Source organism: Cygnus olor, chromosome 2 (genome assembly GCF_009769625.2).
Source record: "Cygnus olor isolate bCygOlo1 chromosome 2, bCygOlo1.pri.v2, whole genome shotgun sequence".
In the NCBI taxonomy this organism is placed as follows: domain Eukaryota; kingdom Metazoa; phylum Chordata; class Aves; order Anseriformes; family Anatidae; genus Cygnus; species Cygnus olor.
In genome coordinates, this window is record NC_049170.1 from 47550794 (window position 1) to 47571586 (window position 20793).

General features: G+C 34.5%; 1 protein-coding gene across 3 annotated transcripts in view; it reads right to left on the minus strand.

The window, feature by feature from the left end:
- ULK4 (unc-51 like kinase 4) overlaps nucleotides 1-20793 on the minus strand; it is a 245889-nt gene that overhangs the window by 134211 nt on the left and 90885 nt on the right. For all 3 annotated transcript variants that reach the window (XM_040546024.1, XM_040546022.1, XM_040546023.1), the window contains 3 exons: nucleotides 14430-14481; nucleotides 14186-14330; nucleotides 8824-8916 (listed from right to left, as the gene is read on the minus strand). In XM_040546024.1, coding sequence (XP_040401958.1) covers nucleotides 8824-8916; nucleotides 14186-14330; nucleotides 14430-14481 — 290 coding nt within the window. The remainder of the gene's footprint in view (nucleotides 1-8823; nucleotides 8917-14185; nucleotides 14331-14429; nucleotides 14482-20793) is intronic.

Here is a 20793-nt window from a genome sequence, read left to right on the forward strand (position 1 = left end):
TACCTAACCTAAATAATACCTAACCTAAATAATACCTTTTTTTTTTATTTTTTATATTTTTGATTTTTGATATTTTGATAATTTTTTGATAATCCTATTCATGTCCTGAAATTCAGAAAAGACACAATTGAAAAACTGTCAGTTTCAGCTATCATATCTTTCTTTGAAAAGCGATTTTAAGTATTACACCTCATGGAATTTTTCAGTTTAAGGATGAAATTCACTAATTGTCACAAATTAAATTGATGAAAGTTTAAAAAAATCTTACTTCCTTTAGGGACCCTAAAACACTGTTTTTGTTTGGTTTCTTTTAAACCAATCTTTTGTTGCTGTTGTTAAAGCTTGAAGACTAATGTTTTCTGAAGTTGTTGCCAGGTTGTAATTGCATATTTTGACAATTGCAGGATCTGTGGCTAATGGAATATTAACAACTTCCAAATAAAAGAAAGCAAAGGCTTTTATAGATTTTTATATATATAACGTATATCCTGATGTTTCACAGAATTGTATCACCTATAATAAATCAATAGCAGATTAGATCAGTTAATTTAACCATGTGTCGGATACTTTTCCAAAGCCTTTTAAATTATATATATATATTTTTAAGTTTTGTTTAAACATTTCTGCATCATTCAAGCTTGAAATAGACTTCAACCTAAAATAGATTTAATTCCTTAAACCTAAAATTACGGTATCTCAAATAATTTTAATTGATTCGATATATGAAAATAAACAAACCTCAGACAATTCTGCAAAACCCTTTAGTTCTATTCAAAAAACACAATAGTACATCAAGAAACTCCTTTCTTGCTTCTGGCTTTCTATATCTAAGCATTCATGTCAGCAGATCTATTTGTGCAAATAAGGACCACAAGACTGAGTTCTTCAATAGGACAATTAAAATGAAATTCTGCATGCAATTTATTTTTATATGAACCTCAATATTTATTATTCCTAAGAAGCAATAAACACAATGTGTTGAAAGAAATGAGTGTGAGAAAGTACTTCATTCACCAAAATCAACATACTACCAGCAACCTGAGAATGACTCCAAGATAGCAATGCAGCCACTTTACATCTCAGACTCCCAACACTTTGTAAGTTAGGTAATAGATAATATTAATGAAAGCTTCTGAACCCAATATGGAATTTTGAAAGGTTTATACCTTTTGTAAGGTATAAAAACAAACACATCCCTTCCCTAAAATACTAACCAGTGTTTTCAATGCACTAAGTTATAAAGGTAAAATAGGTTTATGCCTTCAGTGTAACTCTTTTGAGAATCCTCTCTCTTTTTAAATCTCCTGCAGATCATGACATAGCAAGAAGCAATAAAACAACGTAAAGGACTATGTGAGTTTTTTTGGTACTGTTTTAAAATACAGTCTACAGTATTGTAAGACTTTCAACATACTTCACCCATACAAACAAAATTTTTGCTGAATTTGAAAGAGCAACAACAAAAAATCCCTTGTATTGACAGAAGACTGATTAGGAGAAAATGGAAGAGAGTGGGTGAGATAAAAGCAAAGATCCCACTTCACACACCAGAGATCACTTCTTCAGGCAGCTGAGCAACATTGATTTCAAGTGTTCTTGATTCCTATGAAATTTCATTCTACTACAGAACAAAAGGGATGTTACAATCTCTGAAGAATAGCTGAAGTTTGAAACAGAGATCCAAGAGAAGGTTGGCAAGCTTTCCACAAAGCAAGACCTTTTCTTCACAAAAGCACTATCTTATGATATTTCTCTTGCATTTCTTAGATATTTTTAAAACAATTAAGGAATATCTCAAGGAGAAAAGAGACATTAAAGTGAATGTAAGCCATCCATTCAACAGTAGGATTAAAGTCTGAATTGAAAATGAATATTAACATGTCAGTTTTTAATTTGTGTAGAGCCTGCATTTCGCATGTCTGACTAGTTCTATCTGTTCATAGAATCATACTGTCATTCAGGTTAGAAGAGACCTCTAAGATCATCTAGTCCAACCTTTAACCTAGTATGAACGTCCACCACTAAACCATGCTACTAAATTCTAAATCTACACATTTCTTGAAGACCTCCAGGGATGGTGACTCAACCACCTCCCTGTGCAGCCTGTTCTAATGCCACACAACACTTTCAGTAAAGAAATTTCTCCTAATATCCAACCTGTTCTTTCTATGCAGAATCTCCAGGGAAGAAACTGTTAAGTATTTTGGAACTCACTAATAACCCAAACCCATTTTCTATTACTGAGAGAACAGGAATATGTATAAATCTGTTCTAGCTGGAAAAAAAATCTAGGTAAACATGAAGCATTTAAAAAAATAATTTTTAATAAAAACTAGCTACCTTGCTAAAACAAACAAACAAACAAAAAACCTTACCTATAATCATTTAATAAAATTTTAACAAGGTAGAGCACCACCACACAGTGTTACGAGAACAAGGTTATCTTTCAATTCTTTGAAGATTTCCTCAAAAAAAAAAACAACATAAACAAGAAAATATAGAGAAAATTTGGGAATAACAGCACTTCTGTGTTGCATTTGCATGAGGATTTATGTGACTTCATGGTCCTAGGAGTTCCAGTTATAAAAAAGAAAAGAATGAATGCCTAAAATCAGGTTTGCAATATTTAGAACACTGAGTAGGGATCTGGCTCATCTAACCAATAGGAAACACTGAAGCCTTACAAATCCTCCCACCCTCCAGGTTCAGAAATCACTAAACACTTTGGATTCACAGCCTCATACAATATTCAGTTCTCTTTTTAAAAAGGGTAGGGTTTTTTTTGTTTGTTTTTAAATGTTTACCGATTGTCTTCCTTAGAATTGCAACATAGACTCAGGTTCCAACCCCTTCTTTAATCTCAGCCTCTTTTCTTCAGAGAAATCTGGCTATCCAGTAGGCTATGTTCTCCCTACAATGGGTTATATTCCACACTCTCTCTGTGATGCTGTCCTACTGAAAATAAAGGTAATTACAGATTTATTAGACCAGACAGCAAGTATTAACATATGCTTGCCTTCTTCCTTGTCTTTCATGGGCACCTACTGCTGATGGCATTTTAGATTTGCTTCATGCTAAAGACAGTTTGTGGCAGAATTGAATTCACTGAAGCCTGAAACTCCAACTGTACTACACTGACCAGCTGCCCCTCCTCATTAACTGCTTGTTTTTTAATTTCTATTTATAGTCACAACAGAAAAAAATCATTATTGAAAGTAAAAACAACCAAAAAATGAATGGTATTTTCTACTTCCATTTAATGTTTTCCATTAAAAGAGCAGATATGAACCTTACAGTATGACATTTTTCAACAATTGACTTAACAACAATAGTAACATCAAATAGTAGCTTGTGTTTCTAAAATTGAGACATTCAGCAACTGATCAGCAACACGAAAGAGGAAACAAAATTACAGGTTTAAGGTTAATAGTTAATTTCTTTACTCAAGGGAAATTCTAATAAAATGTAACACTAAGGAGTCGTGTTTTACATTAAAAATGGAGATTAGTATTGCAGTCAGTACATGACTAAACTATGAGAACTCACTTGCAACAGTGAACTCCGACCATTGCCTTTGATATGAATTACAGTGATGTGTGACTTGACAACAGTGTTATTAGCTGACACACAACTTAACATTTCAAGAGTCTATTTCTGGGTAAGTCTTCCCGCCTAGTGTTATTCAATAAAGCAGCATATATGCAAATCTTATACCAAATTACAGAAATTGCAAACATCATATGAATTCTTTGCCGTTATATATTAGCACTATCTCTCTAACAAGAAAATGAGGGTTTCTACAGCTCAGTTTTCATAGATGTGAAACTAGTGTAATCAGAATCAGGTTCAAAATCTACATAAATATTGCCCAAAGTTCCAATAAAAATGTATCATCATCTGACAATCTCTTTCAATCCGTCCACATTGTAATTTTCTCACTCCTCATTGTAATTTTCTCACTGATGTTGTATACCTCTAAAGCATAATCTTACTGTTCAGCTCAGTTGGACTGGCCCCTGTAGGCTTCCCCTGTAGAACCACAAGTTCTCCATATTATTTTATTCGTATTCATTACAGAAAACAAGAAAATGCATAAAAACCAGTCAAGTAATTTAGAAACAAATACTTTTTTTGAAGCTAGAACTTCAGCCTTAAACTAGGAAATTAAGATGACTAATGATCAGAACAAAGTGTTTTTAAAGCAGTTAATACAAGCACAGATTAGTCAATTCACCAGGAAAGGAAAGGACTGAAGTGCTAGCTGTCTAGCATAATGGCAAAGAACATACCATACACAAAGGTAATCTATGGAAAATGCTAACAAGTGCTTGTGGTGAAAAAAAAATCTACCAACATGAACCAATTAAAAGCACCACATTGAACTACTAAGTTTTTTTTTAATTTACTTATTTGAAATGAAGGGTATGCATATTTGATGGATCATTTCAGAATATACTGAAATGTATACAAATGCTAATGTAAAAACATGATGTATGAGAAAATGATCAACCCATTACCAACAGTGATTGTAAATGTGCCATTAAAGGCCTTTAATAAATAATGCATGGGTATGAACAATAACATAAATGAAGTTCAAAAATTGGACCATTCATGATTGATTTTTGGATGATTCCAAAGACGTTGTGATAAAGAGTTACTTTAATTAGTCAAGACAATCTCCTGAGGTGTACATGGTCAATCCATCTATCATCATCTCAGATACTAGACCTGTGGCACATAGAAGCAGCAGATAATTTGTTGCAGCATCTTTCTATTTCATTTTCTGCCACCTCTTCCCCTTTCTTAGAGTGGTGCCTAATGTCTGTCTGGGAAATTTATAGTAGGGACAGGAGGTGGGGAAAGTTCTTCAATTTCCTCCCTTCCTTCAATTCACCATAAATCTAAGAAGGGTCACAACATTAGTTTTTAAACGATTTTTTGTCCCTCAGGAAATGACCTTAATAACAGAATACTGGAACATGTCCTACTCTCATGATTATCATCTGATGCAATATATGACATTTATCTTTAAGTTTCAACTCTTGAAGTCAAGTAAGCATCAGCTTTCATGTGCAGAGTCACATAATAAAACAGGGTGCACAGAAGTTATTTAGGCCAAGTGACAGGGACAGGTAAGAGTTTATGGCATACAGCTTTCTACCACTTCTAAGAGTTCAATCCCCAGATCTTGTCTCCTTTGGAGCTACAGATGAATTGTGAATTTAATTTAGATGTAATTGTGAATTTAAGGTCTTTGACATACCCTCATTTGTCTGTAAGTGTTTTAGGTTTTAAAATGCCACTGTAAAACTGCAGATCTGAGATATGTGAGCATCAGTGCCATCCATAATACAGCTTCAGTACCGGTCCAAACATTGATGACTTTGGGCTACAGGTATACAATACTCCTTTAGCTCTCCTCTTACCTCCACTCTATTTGCCTGTCTTCCTTCCTTGCAACCAAACATGTATATTATTCCAGCAATCCATACAGATCAGACTCCGTAGTTTCAAGTGTAATAGCTTTCAGGTGTATTCATGTTTTCAAATACCATAAGTTTCCAACTACAGACAAGTCAAGTATTTTCATAAAAGAACATACAGCAAAACACATAGCTACATTTCATAACCTTACCTAACAATTCTGCATCTGAGTAAAATCCAACAAAACTAATTACCGGGGGGAGGGAAGGGAGGAGGATGCAAATTTTCAGTTGTTCAGAGATTCACTTCATGAATTAAGCTACACATTTCCTGAATATCACAGATTTCTTCTTAAAATCATCCATTTCAAAATAGCTAAAGGCAAACTCTGCTATTATTGCATTGGTCTTACCATACACAATTTTTCTTACCATAAAATATTAAAAATTCTTGAAAATACAGGCCAATAGGTTTTTAGAAGATCTGTGACAGAATACTATCAGCAACTCTAAAGGCCAGACTAGCTTTGAGTCAAGTTTGATAGGCAACTGACGGACAAGTTCCATTCAAAGCTCATCCTTCTAATACCTGACATTTTCCTCATTAAATTAATGCTTAGTGAGGGTGTATGACACAGCAGTTGTTGCATGATGTAAAAGGGAAAAGGTATATAAAGGAAACACTAGACTCATTTATATTCTAACCCTTTAAGGAGAAAATGAACAACAAAATACTCATCCCCTCCCAAAACAGCGTTTTATTCCTATGGATGCTCATATATTCAGATGTCCAAATACTAAATGTGCTTATTGAAACATATTGAAGTTTTTTTTTCTTTTATAGCTACCACCTTACACATGCTTGAACTTATGTTTGTGAAATATCCAATTCTGCAGCATGTTAATGGGACATAAGTAGAATTATCCATTGCTAAATTGAAGAGAAACAGAGTGGCACAGCTCTGGGAATAGAGAATACTATAAACAACCCCCAAAAGTGAAGCAATGGCAAAGATTACAAGGCATTTTTTGTATTTTTACAAATGTTAAATACTTAAGACACTTAAAATATGTATAGCACATTACCAGTATTTTATAAGACATTAAAAATATAGTACTCGAATAATAGTTCAAAATAGTAAAAAAGATGATTGAAAATTTTCCCTTTGGTATCACAACAATTTAGCTGATGTACAGTGTCCGCTACAAACTAAGGACACAAAACATTAGAATGCATCTGTCTCTTTTCAAATGCTAAAGTAAGAACTCCTCAAATGTTGATGCCTCTACTGGGGAGCACATAGGAAGAAACTGAGGAGAATAGAAAGAAGAGAGAAACTTGAGAAACAAACAAGAAACATGGTAAGATTAAAGAAGAAAGAGAAAAGAAGGGAAATAACGTATTAGTTTAGCATTTCTGAGAAGAGGCTATCTGATGGCACAAACTAAAAGACAGTAGCCCTCACCTTCATCCAAATTCACTTTTTTATTTTGGAATAAGATTAATAAGTTATTTTTGAAAGATGTGAATGCAATAAGTGAAGCGCTAAATTAATATTTTGCCATTTCACAACAACCTTTTTTGCTACAACCTTTTTTTTTCATTTCAATTAACTCAAAGGAGAAGGTATTCATCCTTCAAAGCCAGGTACTGTGGATGAAATATAAACTTAGAGAAACCATGGAGACTTGATGAAAATTGGCCCTCATCACTAACACCAGTACTAAAATATAGTGGAGTTTTTCCCACAAAGAACAAATTTACTCCTGAAGGATTTTTGTCCAGTGTTACCTACATACTTCCCATCACAATAATCACAGATTCTTTCCATGTGCCTAATGAAATGCAAAAAAGAGCATATGTTGTAATTCTGAGCTACATATGTACTGATATTTTAGTGCTCAAACCAAAATACAATCAGCTGTGACCTACTGTTTATCTGCATTAACCAGCATTTATCTGGTTTCAGCTTTGTTACCTAGCAGTTTGTGAAAATACGAAGATACTATGAATTTCTGTCACAGTTTTGATGTATGGGCTAATTTCAGCTGAAGTAATTGGGAAGTCAAAGAATCAGGAAGAAGACAGACCAAGAGACTTGCATAATCTCTTCTCCTTCAGAAACCTAGCCAAACAAATTATTCAGTGAAAGTAAAAGAAAGCCAGCAAGACACAGGAGAAATGGGATGATTACAGATGTGTAATGAATACATAAGATTCCTCAAATAAAGAGAATTCATTAGGCAGAGGAAGAGCACTACTATAATAGCCAGTGTTCTAGTTACAGAAATATTTTATTGTAATGCTTCAAGAATTAGAATCTCTGTAGGTTAATGCTAAAAATAGAAAGCTGTATTATATGCAGTATACATAAAAGTCTGCAGTAGCATAAACAGATCATAAACAATAAAAACTGTATACATATAAATACAGTTGAACACCACCCTCACTGTATTCAAACTGTTTAAAATCTCAAGCCACTCAATTTTCTGGTTCATTTTTAGTCTAGTTAGTATATCAAAATAACACCATGGAATATGAAAAGACAATGTTTTCATCTTTTGCAAGATCAATGGGAGAACAATTTAAAATTCCTTTTGCATAAATATTTTAGAGTTATATATATGTTAATATATATTTTATATTAAAATAATTTATATATGAAATCTTGTGCTTATTTTAATTAATCAAAGCAAGACAGTACAGTATGCAGTGACTTCTTAGCCGTAACACTATCAGATACTACAAATGGATATTGGTAAGTGCAAAAAGAACCTGATTTTCCTGGTAGATCAGAGGAGAGGAATAGCTATGTGTGTGCATATGGGAGAGGTATGCTTCCCACCCCCCCCCCCTTTTTTTTTTTTGGATCATCACAGCTTAAAGAGTGTCTCCTTCCCGTTGTTCTAGTAAGATATTTTTAAACATACTAGGCGTACCTATACCAAACATTAAAATCAATATTTAAGAACTTATTTAGGATAGTGATATTTGCAGAAAAACTGGATAACTTTAAAGTGACTTAAATGGTCTAAACCATTTACAAAGACACCACCTCTTCCTAGCACAAGTATGTTTAGCTGGACAATGGTTTAGATAATGTTTTGGTATTGAAATTATCATTACAATGTTCTTTAAAATTAATATTAAAATATATGATTTTTGTCTTTAATATTTCATTGGCTAAATTCCTATTAAAATAAGCAGGATCATATAGAAATAGCACAAAAGCCATAAGGTTATGTTCTATAACAAATACTCTACACAGTTTTTCTAAATCTCCTAAGTGCCAGTCAAAATAGTATGACAGTGAAAGTTACATTATTGTTAAGTCCTAATGCAAAAAATAAATTGAAACAGAAAGTGCACAGAACAACAGAAAATGGATAGTTACATCACCTCACAGAAGCGGGGCTGTGTTCAGTCAAGGCCACCAGCAGTTTCAGAGCATACACTGGTACTGGGTCTGGAGCCATCAGAATGTACCCATACCTGAAGGGGAAGAGAATAGCAACACTGAAAAAAAAATATAAAACCAAGAGCTGTGCGTTAATAAGTTGATGCTATTAAAAACACGTTTCCAAACTTTATAATAACCACAATGGAAATGCAATGCTGTTTGGAACTACACAAAGCAATAAACAAGATCTATTTAGAAACAGTATTTAAAAAACATCAGATTAAGTTTTAAAATAGCATTAATAAAAGAACTAATTACTTTTTTTATATGGAGATGCACATACATAAATGCATAATATTTATGCAATGTTTTAAAACATTTATAAATGTATATGATTTAATATACATTTTTAAAACAATGTTTATTCAGAGCGACAGTGAAGATAAAAACTACAAAAGAAATATCTATTGAACATTTCAAAACATCACCTTCTGGATATCTTGGTAAAGGAAAACAGGCTGCTGAAACACAAAATGGACCTTGCTCCTGCTGCTGGTTTTCCAGTAATATTCCCCCAACAAATGACTATTTTTATTTTATCTTTTTCAAACAGAAATATATCTGGAGGGGAATGGTGTACAATGATGGAGGAGAGATAAATGTAAGCATAAAGAAAACAGACACAGCCAAGTCAAAACATCATCTATGATTACAAGTAGTGCTACTCCAAACATGTGGAAGTAATAGAATTGTAAGCACGTACTGATTTGTAAAAGAAAAATATGAAGAATTAATCAAATACAAATAAAATGATTATTTGCAGGAAAATGTGGTAGGTTATCATGTTTTGTGCACCAAAATACTTTCACATTTTTTTTGTCTTGGGTTCTGATGAAGGAGGAAGGGGGATGAGCAAAAATCAAGCAAATAAATAAGAAATTTGCTTCACGTGTTAGCATCCCTCCTCGTGTCTGAACTGAGGGATCTGAATCACTTCCCAACATGTTGGCATGTACCCTCATGTGTGCTAGCTCTTCCGTGGAACAAATATCCCCTCTCCACAGGGACCACACCTCAGCACTCTGATTTGCACAGGAAAGCAATCTAGAAGGTGATGTTGTACTTTCTGGCCAAGTCTCTCACCTGGACAGCTCTAAGAAAAGAAGGGTGAAGCACACCAGTTCCACATTCTTGATGTAGCCTGCAAGACTTCCTTCATAAGAGGTGAACCTTCCAAACAAGCACACAGACTACAACCAATGTATCACAGCTGCTACATACCAGCCTGAATGTGCTGCAGAGCCACAAAGCACTCACATGCAGCTGAACCTACTCTGTAGACCAATGAGTTGGCTTCATGTCTCTGGTGATAAGAATTTTTCCTTTAAAAGAACAGATTCCAGTTCCTCAAAGAAAACTATTTCTCACTGGTGATTGAAAAGTCCCTTTCTTCATAAAGGGAGAAAATACTATAATGCATTAGTAAACACTGATCCTGGAACCCTACATGCATGGAGTACATATTTCTACAAAGCATAATGGAATTACTTGCCCCCCCCTTTTTTTTTAATTTTTCTTTTTTGCTCCTCAGGATCCACAAATAAGAGGCAAGCAGAGATGCTATAAAGTGACATAAGTGTCAGAAGTCATCTGCTCACTGCACAAGACATGGATTTAGTTCTCCAGAATGGTAATTCCTAGCAATAATAATGAATGAATCAGCCATGCTAGCTTAAAAATCCGATACTTTGTGATATACTTGTTTTATTATAAGCACATCAATACCTTCTCTAAATGGAGTCCACTTTAAAGCATTTTAAGCCATCTATTTATTACATCTGAGAGAGATTAGTAATAATCTGCACACTTAGCAGCATAATTCCTTGGAGTTCAATTTAAAAAAGTCTTTATTTCCTTTTACTTCAAACTCTATTTTTTCTCCAAAGAAAGCATTAGCAAAAAATATTTCTAAGGGAAGGTGCAGTGATCCATCAAACCAAATACCACATGAGAAAACACAGATTACTAAAATGAATGTCTTAGCAATTAATATAAACACATAGCTTGAATAAAGACCGTTAGGAACTTCTGTTAAGGGAAAATATTCTGTGCTTGAGAGACTTTGTTAAATGAATGAGTTCATTCAATGATTTCCTTGCCACTTCAAAATGTAAACTAATTTAGTAATGACAGTTTTAGAAAGCATTTTATAATAGTTCTGCAAACTCTCTGTACTGCAGTGCAAGAAGTTATTTTGTCCGTCTTTTCCATAAGCAAGAGTGAAAAGAGGACTTAAAGATTGTAGGATATGGATTCTCTTAAGCTCTTAAAGACTAAACATTTTATCTACAAATTATTTCAAGTATCCAGGATTTTGTACTTGAAGAACTGGTTTGACAGTCTACTGAGAGCAAGGTAATCTTTAAAAACACATTCCTCTCCTGTTGCTGGTTCCAACACAAATTTGAAATGATGGCATGTCAAATCATATTGGAATATTAAGGAATATTAATTAAATGAGAAAGGGCTGATGTTTGAATTTCTGATTTAAAAACCTGGATATGTAATAGAAATTATTTACTTCATTCATTTCCTGTAGAAGAAAGTTTAATTTTGGTTACAAAAAGCTCAGGAAAAGTAACTTCTCAATGAAGTGAAATCAAATGAGACTATTTCATTTGAACGAAGTCCTATAAGGAAGTTAATCTTCAGATCTACAAATGAACAAATATTTAATGAAAGAACCATTCTACTGATGATAGAAAAGATGTGGAAAAAGTTGTTAAGCACTTATTTTTCCTGCATTGACAGGAAATTTATATTTCATGCATAGTGACCAAAATCCTGCTTCCTGTGTTAAGTTTTACACATAAATTGTTAAACCTAGATGCCCCTCTGATGAATACCCAATAACTCTCATCTCTCAAAAAGCAGGATTAAGAGGAGTAGAAATACCTTCTTCCCCACAGAGTGCCCATGATCAAACAGCCATTACATTTCTCATCTTATGACTGTCCTCCAGCTGAGTCACATTCTGTCCCATCCTTTGTCCAGGAACAAAAAGACTAAACAACTTAAGCAAACATCTCTTCAGCCTCTAAATACAGGCTTTACTTTCTATCTCATAGTTTTCAAGTAACTGTTACTTCTTGGGGTAGAGCCTGCATCTAATCTTAGGCCTCTCTTCACAGATTTAGGCCAGACTCCTTTGCATTCAGATAAAGCTTCTATTGAGATCTGTGGAGACTGTATGAAGATTCATTCCTAACTCCCATAAATATTTTCTGATCCATACCTCGAAAACTGTTGAACAAAACTTACCTTTAGTGTCTTTTCTGACATCTAAAGCAGCTGCTTTGGTCTTCCTTTAGTCTCCTTTTCTAATTTTTCTCAAAGTTGAGTTTTGAGAGTTTCAAATCAAAACTAAGTTTTAATTTTCTTTTCTGCAGAAAATCCTTCAACCCTCCTCTGCTTTTTGTTCCACCTGTGTCTTTTTGCATTGATTACCTGCTCCCCACATCTGAACGTATTTACTAAGCATTGGATCAACCTGCAGGTTCAAATAATGTATTAAATACATCAACACTAGTTAACTCTTTTTGAATTACTAGATTTACATGCTCTTCTGCCATGCTCCTGAACTAGAGTGAAATTTGTTTATATCTAGCTCACGTAAATTCCAATTATCTTTTTTTTTTTCTTTTTTTCTTAAAATAACCTCAAAATGCTTTTCAAATGCAAGTATTATCTCATCTCTATTGGTGAGAGAAAAGGAACTGATTCAGGAAATGTTTAAGCCAAGCCTGGAACCAAGATTCTGAGCTACTGCAAGACTTCTTTTATACATCTACGATATAATGCATGCAAAGATAGCACAACTGAATTCTCCAAAGTAGAATCATATTTAGTCTCAGACCATAATAAAGCTTTGTCACCCAATTGAGCTAATTAGAAGAGGAGACAGTAGTACATTGGTTGTCTTCCTTCTAGTTTGGAGTTAGCCTGACCCCTCCCTCAGCTCTATGAGAAACACGTTATAAGATGGGCATGTCTTCAAAGGGCAAGTTTCAAAGCAAAGACAGAACTTGGTCTTGCTTGACTTGAAGTCTCTTCCCCTATCTGAAGAAAAGTATCTGACAGCTTTTAATAATATGTATACTTTATTCTTTAATATTTCTAGTTTCCATTTTAATTCATACTAAAAAATTCTGTTTTCCAGTTCAAAAAACAGTGTGAAGAAAGATCTGAAAATTAGCTTCTCTATATATCACTAAGATTTCCTTCCAATTTTCTCTCACAAAGAAAAGTTTACAAATATTGCACAGACAGAACTTTGATTCTCAAATTTTAAGAGTATTAGTCAATTAGCAAGTGACAGTCTCATTTTTAGGGAACGCACTATGTTTCTGATCATAATCCAGCATCCATTCTTCCACCCTTCTGTCACTTACTGAATGAAGGGGTGGGGAACGATTTCCTCACTTAGGGCAGCTAAGTATTGACAATTACTAACTTTGGAAGACCACACATTAAAATGCACTGTAACATTATCGTGGAATAATGTGAAAGATTATTCTTACTGTACTCATCTTATGTTTGTGTTTTCTTTCCCTCTACTGAGATGTTATCAGCTCACAGTATACATATGCATAACACATGCAGGTGAGCATAAAGACAGAATCACAGAATTGTAGGGGTTGGAAGGGACCTCCAGAGATCATCGGGTCCAACCCCCTGCCAAAGCAGGTTCAGATCCAAGTCATTTTGAAATGACAGGCCTCATTTGCCATATAAATTAAGTTCCAGGCCACAGCTGGCCCACAGGCTGTAGTTTCACCCACTAGTATAGGGTTTTTTTGTTGCTTAGGGCAGTGGGAAAGGACAGCAGTTTAGACACAATAACCGTTCTGTGAACATGGAGGACTAATCCATCATGTACTTTTCCTTTTTTAAAAAGTTATAAGCCATTCCATATGATCTTAAAATGTCTTCCAGGAGGCCACAGTACCCACAATAGTGAAGATGTTGGTGTTAGAATGCTCTGACTTTATCAGCTGAACAAAGAGAGGGTATTTAAATCACAGCTAGGGGAAACTTCAAGAAACAAGAGCAGCCAGAGGCACAGTATCACCAAGATGCAAAAATGAATGTCAGACAGAAGTTGTGGTTGTGTTATAAACAACCAAATTCTGAATTAACCTAGGATAGAGATATTGGGCACAGAACTCAGACAGCAGCTAATTACCATTTCTTTTTTTCATTTTGCCATTTAAACATAAAAAAGGTATTTAAAACAAATATGCTGTCAAAATGGATTGAATATCAAGTTATTCCCCACTAAAGCAGCAATATTATACTTACTGAGGCAGCAAGGAATCTCTAATGAGAGACAGAAGCTTGCTGTTTGAGTCGAGGCTCTCCCCTTTCTCCTCAGCCATGACCTCGTGGCTTAAGAGCAGTGATGTGGTTTCTGAGAGCAACCGCAAGCTGAAGAGTCTCCATTCCACTTAAAAATAAAGGTGCCAAGAATGTGACCACACTGAAGTCTAATTAAAACAAAATGTGGAATTCATGGAAACTGTAGTTGATGTGGCCGTATACTTACCATTCTGACCATGGACCAAAGAAACTAGTGGTGGAAGGACACAGTCTTCAACCTAAAACAGAGAATTAGAAAGATCTGGTTTAGATTATTCATGGGGAAAAATAGAACAGAGACATATCTATGTTTATTCCACTGCTGGAGCCCTTACTCAAAGAGATGAATAATCATGGAAAACCATCCATAATCACACTTCTAAAGCCACCAAGTACACTTTTCTCTGGTAAGCTGTCATAAAGTTACAGACAGCAACTTATACAGAAAACAATATCAACTTTGGTATAATTCATTGAGAGTGCGTTTTCATTTTTAAAATACAGAATTTAGTGCAGATGTAAGACATTAAGCAAAAAGAATATTAGAGTATCTATTAGTCCTGATGTATTAATCCATAAACTAGACATCAGAGTGAGGAAAAAACATCCTAAGAAACGTGCTTCTAAACCAAATCTGTATATAGCTAAAATATAACAGGTAAGACTTACTACCTCTAATGAAACATACTTAAGCTTAGTAGAGAGTCTTGATAAAACTTCAACTTCTTCCATTCTGGCAATACGTAGATTTCCATTAAAATTTAAGTTTACAGACTTAAGATTTAAAATATGGGGGAAAATAAATCAGTCAACTCTTTATTATCCATGCGTGTACTGAATTACAGATTGATCATCATCTGTCAGAACTAGTCAGCTTAGTTCCATCTGAAATCAACTTCTGGCAAACTATGATATAACTTAGTTTTATATATTTAATATTAAAAATAGAATACTATAAGTATTCTATCTAAGAGAATACATTGCTAGGTCTTAAATCATTAGTAAAAAAAAAATTATTTAGACCGTACAGGCTTTAGAGATCTTAATATGAGCAAAAAATGAAATAATTACATGAAAAATCGGAATGACATCTTTGTATATGAATACAATATTAAGCTATTTATTCTGATAACTTAAGACCTGATCCTTTGTCCAGGACAGACTTTAGATCAAAATTAAGAATCACAGCCATAATCTGAAGAAAATTGTTTATCCTACTTTTGGGTGCCTGAAGTAGGACTGAAAAGCAAAAGAGAGTGGAAATAGTATGGAAACTACTGTTTATTTATTAATTCTCATAAATCTAGATGGAGATGGTCTGAAATAATACCTCCTAAATACTCCAGGATGGACAGTCTCCTCTACTTTGCAGATATTTTTTTCTTCAAAATGATTACTGTTCTACTTGCAGATTATTCTACACACGTTTTATCACTCTGTTCCTTCAGAGGTACTCTCCTGTACTACCCTGCCCATACTGCCATTGTGCTACTCCAGATTTGCTGCCAGCATCTCCTCCTTGGTGACTGGTTTGGAAACATACCTCTAGCCTCAACATATTCTCAAAGAGAATAGGGAGGTATACTAAGTATACAGATGCAGATGGTGCAAAACAACATCAGCATGAAGAGACATGAGAATGGGAATGTCATTTAGGACTTGCTGCAGAAAGAAATACTGCCTTGTTATGCTTCATCTATGGCGTGACTCATGATTCTTCAAAAAAAAAAAAAAGAAGAAGGTGGTCAAACATTTATTAAGGTATTGGAGTATATTTTTATAGTTTGTCCTACTTCTCCCATTCTATTTGAATCCAGCACGTGCTGTAAGGGAGTATATGTAATCTATATATACAAGAAGCAAGTTGTTTTCCTACAAAACTTGCTGTTTAATAAGATAGGCATGACAGGGTTATCTGTTTTGTTTTGTCTGTGTTTGTATGCCATGGTCCTCTAAGAAGAGTGACTGGGTCAGGCAGAAAAGGAGATTCTCTGGCATGAGAATAAACTGATCATTCTCAGGGGGCTAAACTTGCAGATTTCAGGTGACAGTAGCAGGAACAAAATCCATTTTAATTTCTATTATTTCATTAAATAATCATTTTTCTTTCTATTTAAAAGACATTCTAACAAATATTTATCAAAACTTGCAGCGATTAAAAACCTTTTTAGCCTCCTTTGGGAGCTTCACTCTAAGGAAAAGGCTGAGGCAGAACCACCTCTAAAGTTTCCCAGCTCAAGGTTATTCCACAAATCACATTAAAAGTTAGGAAGAAGTTTATAACCAAAACACAGACCCCTTATAGTTTATTAAATATCAATTTAGATACTTAATTTATATTGTTTCGGGGGAGATGAATGGACAGCCTGGTAATTTTTAAGTATGCATCATGGCTACGCAGCTTGCTCTTGGTTTTATTTATACAAATAAAATTACTGTGTAGGCTTTTACTACACCATGAATAGGATTTGGTGTAATAAGACTGGGTTATAATTCCCCATGTGTTTTGTTTTAGTGATTAAAATCTAGAAGATTTTAACTCCTCTAGAGTTAAGCAGCCACTACTAAGAAAAAGCTGCAGAAGCTGAGAATACATAATGAAAAGGGGTCACTAAATGAAATTAGACTCTAGTTAGCAGTAACTAGAGCTATTCCAGTTAACTATTTCATTGTTAGTTGGTGGTCTCTGTTAAAGGAATCCCTGGCTTTAAGGGATTCGTTTAGACTTTGGCTTTTTTTCACTTCTGAAAAATTACGAAGAATCCCTTTGTTACATGCTTTCCATAACAGAGGTAAAGGACTCTGCTTGAGGTATAGAAGTCAGTTTATTCTTGCAAGTAAAGATAGCCTTTATACCTGTACAGATAATGCTATGTATCATGCACGTAGCTAGAGCCTTTTGTAACGTCGTCATTTTGAAATATTTCATCTTAGTCTGTAGTAAGATAAATAATACACTACGCTCCAAAAGCTCCATTTGTAGGTCTCTACGGTGTTCTGCAAATGGTAATTGATCCATCATCACAAACTTGTGAGGTTAAAAAATATATGTACTTAAGGTTCTTCAATCCAAAAAAGAAAATTCAACCTACTGCAATGCTCCTCAAATGAAGAGACACATTTAAGTAGTAAATTAAAGGTGTCAGAAAGAAACAAGGCAAAAGAGCATCTCTCATTTATCTGAAGCAATGGATGTGGAATATTAAAAATCACTTAGCAGCAGCATTGACTCAGACTGACACTGATTAAGATGGCAGTACACAGCAGCATGATGCAACTTTGATTTCTGAAACCTAGATTTCCTTTCATTTTCATCTAGTATTAATGACAGTCATTCCACATTAGATAATGTAGTCAAACCAGTCGTGTTTTCTAAGATAAATGTATTTTAATCATCATTGTAAAGAATATTCTTTAGGTCTTAAATAATTTTAGCAGCTTTTTCTGACCTTTTACTAATAGAAGCCTCAGTTTTGGCAAACAATCTGTTTAGAATGGAACGCTCCATAGCAAGTGTTTGCCTCATTTCAATTTGGTGTGGTAGCACTAATTCTATGGAAAATTATTTTGTGATGCTATGTGTACACAAATTTAAAAACAAGATATCAAGGTGAAATAAACTGGAGTGTAAGAGAGGAAAACATAATAATATTGTATTCAGTACATAAAAATACTTTAAATAGATTAATCAGCAAATTGCATAAATTTCTATAAGTTTTGTATACAGAAGCATGTTATCACTCTTTTGGTATTTTTAGAGAGATTGAAACAAAGAATACTCAAGCAAGGATTCATTTTTTTCTTCTTTTAAATGACCGCTGACATCTACTTGGTATCAAATCTCCCTGTACGCATGAAGGTATTCAGATATTTTTCTTTTCAGACTTTATCACTAAGACCATTTACAATAAAAAAGTGGGAAATATTCTTTATGCCTAAATAGACTAGATAGATTTAATATTGGTTTGAATATTGGTATGATCATAGCAATATCTGGGTTCCTACCTCCTACTAAAGAGCCTGATATCCAGTCCACAATGAACCCCTCCCTAACTGCACAAGCCCACTATTGTATAATACTGTGATTATGGCATTCAACGGCTATGCTGCCACAATTCTGCTGTCATCAGTACTGAAAAAATAGCAATGAAATACTAGAAATTTCCATACATACTACAGTCACATCTCCCAGCTATAATACATATGCACAAGACCAAGGAAAAATGTAGTTCAAACCTAGTAATCCTGTTTCTAACAATTGGAAAGGAGAAGAATAAGAATAGGAGAAACTCACAAAGTTTAAAGCACAACTCTAGCTTCTAGCAACTTTTGAGTTAAGAAATTTTCCTAAGCTGAAGCTGCATCAGTATTTTTGCATTTAATAAAAGCTTACCAACATTTCTTCATATCTCTCTCCAATCCTATCTAAAATGTATTTATACTTTTAGCATGTGTAATACCTACAACTATGAATTCCACACTTCAGTTATGCCTTATGAAAAGGCACTTTATTTTAAAACACCTGTCTAGTACCAACTTGATACTCACTCAAAAATCATGAATAATTATTTCCAATTCATCTTTTCCATGCCATCCATTAATTTATATACTCCTTTTGTTTCCAAGCTGAACTTTTTACCTATTCAGTCCCTCCTTGCAACATCAAACTGTACTTTTTCTTGAGTGAAAGACCACAACTATCCAAGATCTCAGTATCCAAGATCTGAGGGAATCATGGACTTCCTATGGCACTGTGCTGTTTTCTGTTGTTTTTTTTTTGTTTGTTTGTTTGTTTTTTGTTTTTGTGGTCTTTTATCAGTCATTTCTAATAATCTAGTTGTGTTTCTGATTACAGTTGAATGTAACACCACCATTTTCATAGAAAAGCTATACTATAAGATAGCCAAAACAGGTACAAGTAGTTTAGAGACTGACATTGTTTAGGCATAATTGGATGATTTTCCTCATGTGCATCGCTTGACATTTATCAGTATTGAACTCTATGTCATTATGTTGTTCTTTTACTCAGTATCTTGAAAACCTTCTGCAACTCTTCTGTCAGTTTTAGTTTTCACTACTGTGAATAACTTAGCATCATCAGTCAGCTCTGTCACCTCACTATTCATGCCCTTTTCTGGATTACTTATAAATAGCAACATAGATCTTTGTAACACATCCTTCTTAATATACCTACATTTTTAGAATTGATCTCAGTTCTCTACTTACTAAATTTTAACTATGTAAAAGAAGCTGATCTATAAGATAAGAGGAAAGGTCCACTGATGGATTTTAAGAGTCTTTGGTGCATTGACTGTCAAAAACCTTCTGAAAATCCAAGTAGAGTATCCAAACCCAGAACATCTGTCTTCTTAATAACATTGATTCCTGCAAGGAAAACTCTACTACTGAGGTCTGAGCATCCAGCAAAAGCTGTACTCACTTTTCCTCAGAATTTTATCAGCTACACAGATCAGATCTACTGGAAGCAAACCACAGTTTGATAGAAAATCTTCTGCAAAGTCTCTGTGTCACTTTAACCCTCAAGAGAGAGAAGCAAGCCATAGTTTCAGAGTAATGAAGTATTCAGGTACCACTGGGAGGAGGTTTGGAAGAGACAACTGTGATTTCAGTCTTTTTGTCTCCTCTGTTCACACCACATTAGACACACAAGGCCTGAACCCTAAATTAATGTTCCTGCGTTCGAAAGAAAGAAACATTGCCTCAGCTTTTCCTTAACCTCACCAAGCAATGTCAAAGCTCCACATATATCCACTTAAGAGCAGTTATAACACTGCAAGGGCTCCCAGCAAAAGGGTCCCATACTAGCATATCCCTACTTAGGGAAGGAACCATATGATGGAGTACTACACATCCATTCACTTGTGCTAGTTAACAAGGATGAATTCAACTACTCAACACATACATGCAACCATCATGTATTAACGAACTAGCATATAGCCAATGTTACCTGTTATCACCTGCTACATAGGCTACATTTATATGGGTAGCTTAACCCTCCTCTCAAGGCCACAGAACTTGCCTCGATAGGACTAACATTACCAGCCTAAAGAATCTTTCCCTTGCTTACAGCTGAGTTCCAGAGCTCTTCAGGGCAGTGTTTATGGACAAAGTCTTTGCATTTGGTGTCACACTGGACGGACTGGAAATAAAGAAACTACATCACCCATTCCATGCAGCTACCTTACCCATACTTGCAAATGACAAAGCACACTACCTTCAGAGATTTTTCTAGAGGTCTCTTATTCTTTCCAGTGTGCATGTGTCTAATTTACAACTACTGACAAATACCTTCTCCTTACCCACAATTCAAAGCAGAATGTAATAAAGCAATGACTGTCTGCTTCCAGAACCTTATTTCCAGTCCCAAGTGAGATCCACAACAACCAACATCACCTTGACATTTATACTCATTAAAATTCCACACACAAAGTTGCTGCTGAGAGTGACCATGGGATTAGAATTGTGCTGCCTTCAAATTTCTTGAAGCATCTGCTGCAGGCACAGCATACTCCTCAGTGTTCTTTATATTC